General features: G+C 56.5%; 1 protein-coding gene across 2 annotated transcripts; it reads left to right on the top strand.

The window, feature by feature from the left end:
- The first annotated feature begins 4,652 nt into the window (after positions 1 to 4,652).
- Positions 4,653 to 12,902, top strand: LOC128946000 (actin-binding protein WASF3-like). Of its 2 annotated transcripts, none has more exons than XM_054289947.1 (8): positions 4,653 to 5,021; positions 7,046 to 7,180; positions 7,271 to 7,424; positions 7,692 to 7,809; positions 7,957 to 8,072; positions 8,534 to 8,788; positions 9,867 to 10,246; positions 11,117 to 12,902. In XM_054289947.1, the coding sequence occupies exons 1-8, from the start codon at positions 4,889 to 4,891 to the stop codon at positions 11,272 to 11,274; spliced, it is 1,449 nt and encodes a 482-aa protein (XP_054145922.1). In that variant the 5' UTR covers positions 4,653 to 4,888; the 3' UTR covers positions 11,275 to 12,902. The 2 variants fall into 2 exon arrangements, with proteins under 2 accessions (XP_054145922.1, XP_054145921.1); XM_054289946.1 differs by having other exon boundaries at positions 4,707 to 5,021; positions 7,957 to 8,132.
- The last annotated feature ends 402 nt before the right edge of the window (positions 12,903 to 13,304 follow it).

Genomic DNA, 13,304 nt, shown 5'->3' with positions numbered 1-13,304 from the left:
AGCTGAGCTCAGGGCAGGGCTGACTCCAACTCCCAGTCCTGAGGTGTTGGCTTTATCACACACTTACCCACATCCTCCCCAAATCCAAGCTCGGGGTTTTTCCTGGCTGAAGAGTGAAGGTTTCCCTCATTCCTGCTGCTCCATGCACCCCTGATCCCATCAGGAATATTGGAGCTGGTGATTGCAGCTTGGAATCCTTCCCTGCAGGGCTGCCCGCCTCTGCCATGGCTCCTCTCCCACTCCAGGGGTCTCCTGCAGGAAAACAACCCCCAGAACTGTTCCCTGCTCCACCACAGCTCAGAGAAGGAAAATGAGAGCCAGGACACCTCTCCCTTCTCTCTCATGCCACCCCAAGCAGGGCTGCAGGTGCTGGGCACTGACCAAGCCAGAACTGTGCCCCAGGGATTGAGCAGCACCTGAGAGATCTGTGCTCACAGCCTGGCCCTCCCTGCAGGGCACCAGAGCACACCTGCTCCTCCAGGCCCCTTTGGGCTGTAAATCACAGCCCAGGGGGACAGAGTGGCTCTGGGGACAGGGAGGGGGTGAGGGCACAGTTACGCACATGGAAAGCTGTTGCAAAGAACATAAGGAGTAATGGCTGGATGCAAAATTCCTTTTTTTGCAGCCTCTTACAAAATGAGAGCTGCTTTTCTGCCCTGATGGATCTAAGCTGCCAGATGCTGGTGCTGCTGAGGTGAGGGATAACATCTGGAAGGAGCCAGCTGCAGGGTCACCCCTGGGCCAGCAGCTGCAAGGCATCCCCAGCCTGGTCTGCAGGGACAGGGGCAGCTTTTATTGCCCAGAGCTGTTCTGGGACAGCCCTTATTGCCCAGAACTGTTCTAGGACAGCCCTCACTGCTCAGAACTGTTCTGACACAGCAGGGGCTGCCCCTCAGTGCTGCCAGCAGCTCTGCATTTGGGGTGCTGCTGGCAGTTTGTTCCTTTTGGGGAAATCAGCATCTTAGGGCACAATGAACAGCTCATTTCTGTCCCATGTCCTCCCCTGCCTGGTCAGCTCAGCTGATTCCTTTCCAAGCTGCACCACTGGGTTTGGGAAGCAGGTGGGAAGCTCTGAGTGTCTCCCCTCACCTGTGGCATTTCCCAGCACAAGATTTAGGGCTGTTGGCTCTCTCCAGTCTCAGGGAAAAGCTGAGTGATGGGAGAATCCCCACAGTGCACCTGAAACCTGAACCAGCCTCTGGCTGGTCCCATTTCTCCTGCCTTCACCCTGCTGAGCTCGTGGCTCCCATTTTCCTCCTCCTGCATCCTGACCCCACCTCCCACCGAGGATCCTGCCTTCCTTCCACTCAGGACACAGCAAAATCCCATGGGATTTATCCATGTACACGATCCTGGAGCCTGCACCCAGACCATCCCTGCCCTTGGGAGCCTCTTCCTGAAGGTCTGAGGAAAATATTTTGCCCCCCAAAATCACCCCCTTGAAGTCCTGGAGATGACCTGTGATAGCAGGAGGAGCAGGGCACAGCTCAGCATCCCCTGCTGGGGCTCTGGCCCCATTCAGTGCTCAGGATTTGTGTGCAGCCTCTGGGTGGGTGAGCAGGATGTGCCACAGAGGACAGAAATGAGGTTGGGCTCTCTGGAATCACGTGCAGCCCATCCCCACCAGAGAACTGGGCTCAGGACAGGCCTAGAGATGGCAGGTTTTAGGTGAGCAGTTGGGATTTCAAGAGGGATTTCAGAACTCAGAGGTTTGGTGCTGTTGGTGCAGCAGGGTGAGAGAACTCTTGTCAGGGGAGGGCTGTGCAAGGGTTCTGATCCCTGTTCTCCATTAATTGGGGGGTTGGAAAGCAGCTCTTCCTGTGATTTGGTCAAAATTTCCTTTACAGGCTCTCCTTGCATAAAAATGTGCCAAACTCCTCCTTGGTTCCTTCTGCTGCAAGCTCTGAGTCTTGTTTGGCCTCTTTGGGGTGAGATTAAAGGGATTTTCCTCCTCCAGGGATGCCCTCCCATGGCACAGCCTCAAATACTTCCATCACACCCCTCACCCACTTTCTGCCTCTCCTCCAATCTGTCCCTGCTGGGAAGTTCCAAACCACAAAATGACAAAATCCCTTTTTTCCCTTCATTCTGCTCCAGGGTCCCCGTGGGGTCTGCGGGCTCAGGTGGCCCCAGTTCCCCCCAGATTTGTGCCCTGTGCAGGGACAGAGAGCCCCAGGTGCCAGGGCTGTGTCCAGTGCCCGTGCCGGTGGCTGTGGCCCAGGGGATGCTGAGAATGGCTCTTTGTTCCCTGTCCCTAATTGCAGCTCGTTAAGGGCTCTGCCCTGTGCCCTGCAGTGCTGCAGCCCTGGGACGTGCCAGGGCTCAGCTTTCGGGGGCACACATCAAACCAGCTCGGGGTGAAGCTCTTTGCTCAGCCTTGGGGGCTCGGGGTGCCCAGAAAGGGGAAGGGGTTGTACATCCCTGCAAATGCTGGCACACAGAACAAACAGCCGGCAGAAATTTGATTTTTGGGAGGTGGGGACATCACCACGGCCATGGGGAGCACTGGAGGGCTCGGGGTTCGCTCTGAGCCCCGGGGGATCCCCTCGGCTCCTTCCCCTGCAGCCCTGAGGACAGGCTGAGGGCTCCTCCATGGGGGGAGCTGGGATTTGCATTTGAAAGCAGCGGAGGAGCTGCTGCCGCTGCTGGGAGCGCTGGCCGGGCGCTGTCAATGGGAAACTGTTCAGTCTGAGCTGCCAGGGCCAAAGAATGTGAACTCTGCACACGGCTGGCTCCGCTCGGGGCAGCAGCGCTGGCTCCGCTCACGGCCATGGCGGGAGCTGCCCCTGCTCGCTGCCAGCATTCTGGGGAACATGGGGCGGGTGGGGACGTGGGACAGGGGGGTTCTGATCGCTGGGAATGCTCTTGGTGCCCTCTGGTCCTCATCAGCACAGCCACCAGCTTGTCTTTGCTCTGGGAGCTGGGCTGAGCCCCGATGCACTCATGGCACCCAAGACCCCCTTGTGTGAGCTGGGGGGTGACTGCCTGTCCCTGTCCCCATCCCAGGGTCTGTGTCCCCATCCCAGTCCCAGGATATGTGTCCCAGTCCCAGGGTCTGTGTCCCCATCCCAGGGTCTGTGTCCCCATCCCAATCCCAGGGTCTGTGTCCCAGTCCCAAGGTCTGTGTCCCAGTCCCAGTCTCAGGGTCTGTGTCACCATCCCAGGTTCTGTGTCCCTGTTCCAGGGTCTGTATCCCCATCCCAATCTCAGGGTCTGTGTCACCATCCCAGGGTCCGTGTCCCCATCCCAATCCCAGGGTCTGTGTCCCTTTCCCAATCCCAGGATCTCTGTCACCATCCCAATCCCAGGGTCTGTGTCCCCATCCCAGGATCTCTGTCACCATCCCAGGGTCTGTGTCCCTATCCCGGTTCCCACTCCCATGGATAATAAATGCTCCTTTTTGCCTCATTTCCCAGCCTGTTTCCCACCATTCACCCTTTCCATCAGCGGGGTACCCTGTGCCCAGCACCCCACAGCCCATGGTGCCCCTCCTTCATCCTTCCCTGCAGCTCCCCTGGGTGCCCTCAGTGGGGTGAGGCCTTTGGTCTCCCTAAGTCTCCTTAAACCCTGTGGAAAATGAGCCATCCCCAGTTCAGGGGGGACAGTGGAGCAGGGGACACCCAGAAACACTGTGGGGACACCCATAAATGCTGTGGGGGTGCACAGGATCCATGGGGACACCCAGGAATGCTGTGGGACACCCAAATATTCTGTGGGGGTGCACAAGGAGCTATGAGGGCACCTGGAAATGCTGTGAGGGTGTACACAGGAGCTATGGAGACCCGCATAAATGCTGTGGGGACACCCAGAAATGCTGTGGAAGTGCACAAGGAGCTATGGGGACACCTGGAAATGCTGTGGGGACACCCAAAGATGCTGTAGGGGTGCACAGAGGAGCTATGGAGACACTCAGGGATGCTGTGGGGCACCCAGATATCTGTGGGGATGCACATAGGAGCTGTGGGGGCACCCAGAGATACTGTGGGGCACCCAAAGTTGCTGTGGGGGCACACAGGAGCTATGGAGAAACTCAGAAATGCTGTGGGGTTGCACACAGGAGCTATGGGGACACCTGGAAATGCTGTGGGGACACCCAAAGATGCTGTGGGGGTGCACAGAGGAGCTATGGAGACACCCAGGGATGCTGTGGGGCACCCAGATATCTGTGGGGATGCACATAGGAGCTGTGGGGGCACTCAGTGATGCCGTGGGGCCAGGCAGGGAGCTGGGATGAGCTGGCCACAGCAGCTTGTCTCAGTGTAGTGTGAGCACAAATAAAACCCCGGAGAGGCTGCAGTGAGCTGGAAATAATGGCATTACAAGCGCTGCCTGGCTTCTCTTTGGGCTGTGTGAGGCTGCTCGGGGCCAGCTGAAGGGCTCAGCACAGGGGCTTGAGCAGCTCTGGGAGGTGACAGGGAGAGGACACGGTGGCACAAAGGTAAGGACAAAGTCCTCACCTTCATGCTGGCACCTGTGTGCTCACAGTGTGCATCCAGCCCTGCTTGGGATGGTCCTGCTGGGCCTGCCTGTCCCAGCGTGGGCAGGAGGAACCTCCTGGATCAGCGGTGTGGGGGAACAGCCAAATGGTCAAAGCTGTGTATTTTGATTTTGATTTTGATTTTTGATTTTAATCCAAGTGATTAATCAGAAAAGACCTTCAATTTGTCCAGTCTCAGGGTTTCTAATTAAAACAAGGGGATTTTCTTTCAGTTTCACCTGTGTGTTATTTGAAAAATACCTGAAAATCGGTGGGTCGGGTTCTGCACCAGAGCTGTTGAAAAAATTCAAAACACACAAAGCTTTGTTCAAGCTCATCTGTGGTGTTCCCTCTGCTCCCCCCTCTGTCCCTCCCTTCCCCTGCTGTCCCAGGAGAGGCTGAGGGCTCGCCATGCCGCTGGTGAAGAGGAACATCGAGCCCCGGCACCTGTGCCGGGGGGCCCTGCCCGACGGCGTGACCAGCGAGCTGGAATGTGTCACCAACAGCACCCTGGCTGCCATCATCAAACAGCTGGGCAGCCTCAGTAAGTCATGCACAGCCACCTGGGGAGGGGGCACCGGGGTGGGACAGGGATGGCACTGGAATGCCACTGGGGTGGCAATGGGATGGCAATGGGATGGGACAGGGATCACACTGGGATAACACTGGGATGGCACAGGGATGGCAATGGGATGGGACAGGGATGGGAATGGGATGGGACAGGGAGAGCACTGGGATGGCACTGGGATGGCAATGGGATAGCACTGGGATGGCACTGGGATGGCACTGGATAACACTGGGATGGCAATGGGATAGCACTGGGATGGCACTGGATAGCACTGGGATGGCAATGGGATAACACTGGGATAACACTGGATGGCAATGGGATGGAACTGGGATAGCACTGGGATGGCAATGGGATGGAACTGGGATAGCACTGGGATGGCACAGGGATGGCACTGGGATGGCACTGGAATGGCACTGGGATGGCAATGGGATGGCAATGGGATAACACTGGGATAACACAGTAACTCCCACCAGTTTAAACCAGAGAAACAAGGGTTGTGTGAGAGCCATGTGGGCTGCAGCCACTCCTAACTCAGTGGGAATTATCCAGCTTGTTGGAAATAGGAGGATGCTCCTACTTTTTAAATTTTTATTTTGTATTTTATTATATATATTTATTTATATAATTTTGTAGAATTAATTATTTATAGAATAAATTAATGTTGTCATTTTCGTTTTTTAAAAATCCTTTTATACTATTATTATATATTATTATATTTTAAAAAATATATGTAATAGGTTTGATCTTTGGGGTTTTAAAATTATATATATACATACACCTATATAGGTTTGGTTTTTTGGTTGTTTTCTTTTTGGTTTTCAGTTTTTTGGGGGTTTTTTGGCCAAGCTTGACATGGGGAGTTGGTGACATTTTGAGACCCATTTTCCTCCCCCAGCTGTGCAGTGGGGGATGGAAAGCCTTCAGGAGCCCCTTGCTTCTCCACTTGGCCAGAAATAGGAAGGCCAGGTGAAGATTTACAATACCCCAAGCTATTCTTTTTAAAGTTAGAGCTTTTTGAGGAAGAGAGTCTCTATCACAGGTCTAAACCCTCAGCTGTCTCCTGCCCTGGGACTGATCTCAGCACGAAAGGGGCACATGAGAGCACTGCTCACACCAGGGTGAAGCTTTAACAGGGGCAACCTATTTCATGCTGAATATCCACTTAAAATAAAGAGAGAAGCTATTCAGGGCCCTTCTCTTTCACACACCCCCAGAAGCAGATTCTGCTCTAAAATACTCCCAAAAAAATAACCCCGGGGTGTAGGGAGCTGCTGGGAGTGCAGTGGCTCACACGAGCAGCACCCATGTCTGCTTAGGCTTCCAGTCCAGGGAAAAAGGGAATCAAACATGACCAAGCTGGGGAGTGCTCTGAGGAGCTTCTGAAAGTGCCCTGATCTGGGGAACTGTTGGGATTGGAGGAAACCCTGGGGATCTGCGGGATGGGATGGGATGGGATGGGATGGGATGGGATGGGATGGGATGGGTGCTGTAGCCTACAGGTATCAGCAATGCTCTGCCAGACACCTCACTCAGCTCCATGATAGAATAATCCTAATAAAAAGCTAAATAACCCTAAATAAATAAGCTGCACTGAGAGATGCAGGAAAAGAACTGATAAAGTGAAACAAATTGTAGATCCTCCCTGCTGTGGCACTGTCCCCACTGCTCTCCTCTTGGCTTTCTACCTGGGCTGAATTTCCCCAGGTTTTGTTGTGTGATTTTTGGTAATTTTTTTGGTTGATCTGTCCTGATGGGTCCAAGGGCTCTCTGGGGCACTGTGAATGTTCTGTGCCCCGGTGGGTGCTGCTCTCTCTGGAAAGGGGTGATCATTTGGGCTCCCCTGTCCCCTTGCAGCACTTTGGGAGAGGCTGAGGCTCAGCCCCCAGAGATCCAAGCTGGGCAGAGCACCCACGGAGCCAGGGGGGAGGTGGGAGCTCCAGGGCTTGGGCTGAGCTGGGCGAGCCACCAGCTGTGGTGACAGGCGCATTGTCCCCTGCCAGGCAGGCACGCAGAGGACATCTTTGGAGAGCTGTTCAATGAAGCCAACAGCTTCTACATGAGGATGAACTCACTGCAGGAGAGGGTGGACCTGCTGGTCATCAAGGTGACACAGCTGGACTCCACCGTGGAGGAAGGTGAGGGGCTGGGGCTGGTTTGGGGTGATGTCCAGACGTCCTCTTGGGCTGAGGCCACCCCTGCATCCCTTGTCCTTCCTGTGCCCCCAGTTTCGCTGCAGGACATCAACATGAGGAAAGCCTTCAAGAGCTCCACGGTGCAGAACCAGCAGGTGGTGTCCCGCAACTCCATCCCCAACCCGGTGATGGAGATGTACCAGCGCTGCGACAAACCCCCGCCCCTCAACATCCTCACACCCTACAGGTACGGGCACAGCTCTCCCTGGGGCTCCAAGGGGGTCCTTCCCATGAGAAGGGTCAGGTGTGCCCCCATTTGTGTGCTGTGCTGCCCCCTCATTGTGTGGGATGCTTGGGATGAGTGTCCACAGCCTGCAGGTGGTGGCTGCTGTGTTGGATGTGTCTGTGGTGGGGCAGCAGCTCATGGTCATGGTGATCCCAAAGCCCTTGGGATGGGGAACAGGGGGTCTTGTCCTGTGGCTGGTAACCCTCCCTCTGCCCTTTGAACCCCCAGGGATGACAAGAAGGATGGCCTCAAATTCTACACCGACCCCTCCTACTTCTTCAACTTATGGAAGGAGAAGATGCTGCAGGCGACAGAGGACAAGAGGAAGGAGAAGCGCAGGCAGAAGGTGGGTGGGGGCAGCAGGTGGACAAGGGGGCAGGAGCTGGGGGTACTCGGGACCTGGGGACAGCCATCTCCTGGTGCATCCTTTGTCAGAAGGATGGGTGCATCTGGGCCAGGCTGGAGGTGGAGCCGTGGCTTTGTGTCCCCCCAGGAGCAGCGGCTGGTGGAGGACTCCACCCGGGAGGTGAAGAAAGTGAGGAAAGCCCGCAACCGGCGCCTGGAGTGGAACATGATGGCGTATGATAAAGAGTTCCGGCCGGATAACAGGTTCTCACCATCCCCCTATCACATGGCATCATCGGAAGGATCACTGTCCCCAGATAATAGGCAGGTTCTACCTCCTACACCTTCAGCTCACGGCTCTCCTTTGCTTTGCTCTTCCTCTCCGTCGTTGTGGGGGACGTGGTGCCCACAGCAGGGTCGGGGTGTTCAGCTGTTAGCCTGTGGATAGCTGGATAGCCTGTGGTAGCTTCATGGATAGCTGGTGTCCCCAGGGTGTCATCCTGGAGCTCAGGAGGTGCCTTGGCACTAGGATAAAACTGGAGCACTTTCTGTTTCGCAGCTAAGGGTTCAGCTCTGTTGTGTCGTCCCCTGTGCTCTCACTCTGCTGTCTTGTACATTGATATTTTCATGGCCTTTTCTTGTTTTGTTGTCTGAATGCCAAACAACTCCCAAACCAACCCCAAGCTCCCTCAGGAGTACAACAGCCGCCTTCTCCCGTGCTGCAGGTCCTACGCGTCGGATGCTGCCGACCACTCGTACCCGGCCAGCCCCAACCACCCAGCCCAGCTGCTGGCCCCCGCTGCCCACCTGGGCCCGGCGGAGCACAAGGAGGGGCTGGCGGCCCCCACGCCCCCCGAGCACGGGTTCAGGCCTGCGGGCAGCCGGCAGAACAGCCTGACCCGCCTGCAGCAGCCCCACGCGCCGCCGCCCCCCGAGGCCGTGCTCAACGGGCCCAGACCCCACCTAGTCAAGGATTACGGGTAAAGCTTCAGCCTGCTGGCTGATGGAGGGGTGTGCAAGGGAAGGGGGGCTTGGTGGGGGTCTGACCCCCCATTTTTGGGCTGATGGAGGAGGAGAGACCTCCCCTGCATGGTCCAAAACTGCTGGTGAGGGGCCAAATCAGTCAGGAGCACTTTTGGGGTAATGTCATTCCGGATAACGGGGCAGGGCGGATGGAGGGTTTTCCCCTGGGGTACTGCCTGCTTTCCACCACTGCATTAGCCATAGCCCATCCCACCAGCAGAGCTCCACCACCCTTCTGACTCTGGGACAGAGCTTTCATTGAGGTCCAGAGCAAACCAAGCCAGAGTGGAGGCAGCTGGGTGCTGGGATGGGTGATGGATGCTGGATGGGTAATAGGAAATCCTTCAGCAGTGCTCTGGCAGCCAGGAGGGCCAGGTGTGCCCTAGAGGGCATCAGGCCCAGCATCACCAGCCAGGCAAGGCAGGAGATTGTCCTGCTCTGATCTGCACTGGGCAGCCTCACCTTGAATACTGGGGGTGGTTTTGGACACCATAATATAAAAAAGACACAGAGATATTAGAGAGTGTTCAAAGGAGGCCATGAAGATGGCAAAGATGACACCATAAGATAAAAAAGACACTGAGATATTAGAGAGTGTCCAAAGGAGGCCATGAAGATGGTGAAGGGCTTTGAGGAGAAGCTGTGTGAGGAGTGGTTAAAGGCATTTAGAGTGTTCAGCTGGAGGAGACTGAGGGGAGACATTATTGCAGTCCACAAATTCCTGAGGGGAAGCAGAGGGGCAGATGCTGATCTCTTGTTTGTGGTGACCAGTGACAGGACCCGAGGGAATGGCCTGAAGCTGTGTCAGAGGAGGTTTAGGTTGGATATCAGGAAAAGATGCTTCCCTCAGAGGGCCGTGGGGCACTGAGCAATCTCCCAGGGAATGGTGCCAGCACTAAACCTGGGACTCCAGGAGCCTTTGGACGGAGCTCCCGGGGATGCCCAGGGTGGGGCTGTTTGGGATGTTCAGGAGTTGGACTGGATGATCCCTGTGCTCTGTGATTCCCGTGGCTCTGACGCTGTGCCCCGTTGCAGGCCGCAGCCGGTGCCCATGGCCGAATACTTCGTGCCGCCGGCCCCGCCGCCACCGCCGCCCGTCATCCCTTCGGCGCAGACCGCCTTCGACAGCCCCATCTCGGCTCCCCCCGCGCTGGGCCCCGGCTCGGCCGCAGCCCCCAACTACGCCCCGTCGCCGCCCCCCGCGCCCCCCGGGCCCTACTCGGCCTCCCCGCCTCAGAGCGGGCCCATGGCCCCCCCGGTGGCGCCGCCGCCGCCGCCGCCCGGGCCCCCGGCCGTGTCCGCCTCGCCCGCGCACTCCGCATCGCCGCCGGCCCCCGCCGAGCCCCGCAAGCCGCAGGTGCCGCTGATGCCCATGAGCGACGCCCGGAGCGACCTGCTGGCTGCCATCCGCAGGGGTGAGTGTGGGACACCGCTCCGGCCGGGACACGGGGCTGGGTGACACAGCTGGGTGGCACTGGTGACACCGGGGGCAAGATGAGCTCTTGGTGGGCAGGTGATGGGGGAGGATGGTGGGACCTCGCCAGGGGAATAAAGGCAGTGTAGGTGCAATCTCCATGGCTGGAGGTGGAATGAAGCCCCACAGATTGCTGGCAGCTCCCAGGCATGGAGCTGCCTTTATTCCCCCACCAAGGTCCCACCATCCTCACCCATTCCCCTTCCTTTGGACACCCTGGCTTCCTTTGGACACCCTGGCTTCCTCCCAGGCTGTAGTGGATGATGTCTCCCGCATTTCCCTTTCCTGCAAATCTTCAGGTCAAATGGTAAATTTAACCTTTCAGAGGGTTCAATATCTTCAGGCTGAGTGGAAGCAGAGAAGGAGCTTTATTCTGTGATACAGCTTTGTAATGATAGATATTTATAAAATCCTAGCATGGTTTGGGTTGGAAGGGACCTTAAAGCTCACCCCCTTTCCACCCCCCTGCCATGGCAGGGACACCTCCCACTGTCCCAGGCTGCTCCAAGCCCTGTCCAGCCTGGCCTTGGACACTTCCAGGGATGCAGGGGCAGCCACAGCTGCTCTGGCAACCTGTGCCAGGGCCTGCCCACCCTCACAGGGAAGAATTTCTTCCTGACATCCAATCTGGGCCTACTCTCTCCCAGTTTACAACCATTCCCTCTTGTCCTACCCATCCTATCCTATCCTCCCACATAACTTTATAACCACCAGGGCAGCAACCCTCCTGTCTCAGCCAACATTTTACAACTGCGGGGGACGCTGTACACTGGGTGCACTCCCCCCTGAAGTCTTCCCCCTTTTCCTGTAGGAATCCAACTCCGGAAGGTGCAGGAGCAGTGGGAACAAGAGGCCAAGAAAGAGCCCGTGGGCAATGACGTGGCCACCATCCTGTCGCGCCGCATCGCCGTGGAGTACAGCGAGTCCGACGACGACTCGGAGCTGGACGAGAACGAGTGGTCGGACTGAGGGCCCCGGCTGGGCGGGCTCGGGCTCCTGCTCCCCTCCAGATGTGTATGGGCACCTTCCCCAGGGGGCTCCTGCTCCCCTCCAGGTGTGTATGGGCACCTTCCCCAGCGTCGCTGCCCCGGTCAGGAGCTTTGCTTTTACACTATGTCCAAAACCCTTCGGGCAGCAGCAGCAGCAGCAGCACTGGTAGGATACACCTCGGAGGCAGTGAGAGCAGAAATTAGCAGCACTTTCACAGTTAATGACTTCCAAAATTCTCTGAAGGCAGGTTAATAGGATTACTCCACATTTACACCTGGAGCAAGAGCAGAGACTGGCCCTGGGTGTGCTTTGTGAGAGGAGGGAGCCCCAGAGGCAGCAGTGCTTTTCCAGCTAAATGTTAATTGTGATAACGAGAAGCTCCTGGAGAAGAAGCCTTGTTTGCACAGCTGGTGCCACCACGGGAGCTCAGGGGTGGCCTTGTGGGTTTGGGGACGCTGGTGCTGGTGGTTTTGGGGTCAGGCAGCTCCAAAGGCTGGGTGTGGGCAAGAGCCTCCTTCCCTACAGAGCAATGCACCACATTTAGTAGCAGTTACACCCTTGTGTTGTTGCTCCCTGGAAAATCGTGGAATGCTTTGGGTAGGAAGGCACCTTTAGAGCCCATCTAGTCCAACCAGAACTGGGACACCCTCCACTAGACCAGCTTGCATGAGCAGCCCAAGGTGTTGGTGACCTCAGCCTGTATCCACCCTCAGAGCTGATTTTCTAGGAGCAAAGGGGGAAGGCAAGGCTGGAGTGGCTGGCAGGGAGAGCCAGCCTTGTCTGTGCTTGTCCTGCCTTTTCCAGCAAAGGAGTAGAAGTGTCCAGGGAGCTCCCCCAAGCCCAGCTCTCCTTGGCCTTAGCATGGCACCATTTCAGTGTGATTTGGGAAAAAGTGAATCAGACAATCTGCTGCTTTCAGGTAAACTCTCAGCTTGCACTTTGCAGCCCCACAAACTGTGCCTGTACATCTGGGATCAGCTCAGAGCCAGGCACTGATTCCCCCTGCCTGATCCTGCTCCTTCCCCTGTCCCAAGTTTGGACACTGATGGAGGAGCTGGGTGACCAGCCCCTGTTTCAGCACTGAAAACACCTATTTCAGCACTGAAAATACCTGTTTTCCCATCCAAACAGAGCCTGATCCATGGAAGATTTTCACAGAGCTACAAAGGGAGGGGGCACAGAGGAAGGCAGAGCAAAGGGGTGGGAAATACTGGAAATATCCCGGGCAGGTGTGAAAACCTGCAGAGAGCTGGGAGAGGTTCCCCACCTGTGGAAAACAGGCCAGCACCAGCTGTGGATTGGCCAGTGTGGTGTCCCCAGACCCTCCTTGTGCTCCCCTCTACCACAAATCCCTGAACAGGGAAAGCTGAGCTCTGTGCCCAGTTCCTGCCTCTCCCAGCAGCTCTGCAGGTGATGGCTGCTTCAGCAGGATTTTGGCTATGTAGAAGCAGCCAGACCTGCAAAAGAGGTGGGAGGATATGGCTGAGACCCAAATGCTGATGGCTGAATTCACAAAATCCTAGAATGGTTTGGGATAAAAGGGACCTTAAAGACATCTTCTCATTCCAACCCCCTGCCAAGGGCACCTTCCACTAGAGCAGGTTGCATATTTCAGCTTGCTGGTGTTGAGCAAGGTCCCAAACATCTGCTCATTTGTCCCCAGTGACAAACCCCTCATGGCCTCATGGAAATGCCCCCAGGAGCTCTCCCTTCTCTTGAGTGGCAAAAAATGGTCTCTTGTACCTTGGATGTGACACCTTCCACACCTCCACACCCAGGCTGGGAGCTGCTGAGTGGGCTTGAGCAGGGGTGCAGAAGGGATTTGGGATGTGGGAGAGGGCAAGGCAAGAAGCAGCAGGATACAGGGAATAACTCATCTGCACAACTCAAGGAGCAGGAGTGACCAGAGGGACAGGGAGACACCGTGCCCTGCAGGTGGCCAGGAAATTCCTGGTGCACACTGAGAGCTCTTGGTTCTGGTGTTGACCCTCTGAGATGCAGGGAAATGG

This window comes from Melozone crissalis, unplaced genomic scaffold, assembly GCF_028551555.1.
Source record: "Melozone crissalis strain CALT ecotype California unplaced genomic scaffold, PUWL_Pcris_2 ptg000068l_1, whole genome shotgun sequence".
Lineage (NCBI taxonomy): Eukaryota > Metazoa > Chordata > Aves > Passeriformes > Passerellidae > Melozone > Melozone crissalis.
This window is presented reverse-complemented; position numbering and strand designations above follow the sequence as displayed.

Bases quoted from the DNA above. Each gene is read 5' to 3' on its own strand.
- LOC128946000 (XM_054289946.1), top strand. From the start codon at position 4,889: ATGCCGCTGGTGAAGAGGAACATCGAGCCCCGGCACCTGTGCCGGGGG. The intron at 7,181-7,270 runs GTGAGGGGCTGG...CTGTGCCCCCAG, and splicing joins GGACTCCACCGTGGAGGAAG to TTTCGCTGCAGGACATCAAC. The intron at 7,810-7,956 runs GTGGGTGGGGGC...GTGTCCCCCCAG, and splicing joins AGGAGAAGCGCAGGCAGAAG to GAGCAGCGGCTGGTGGAGGA.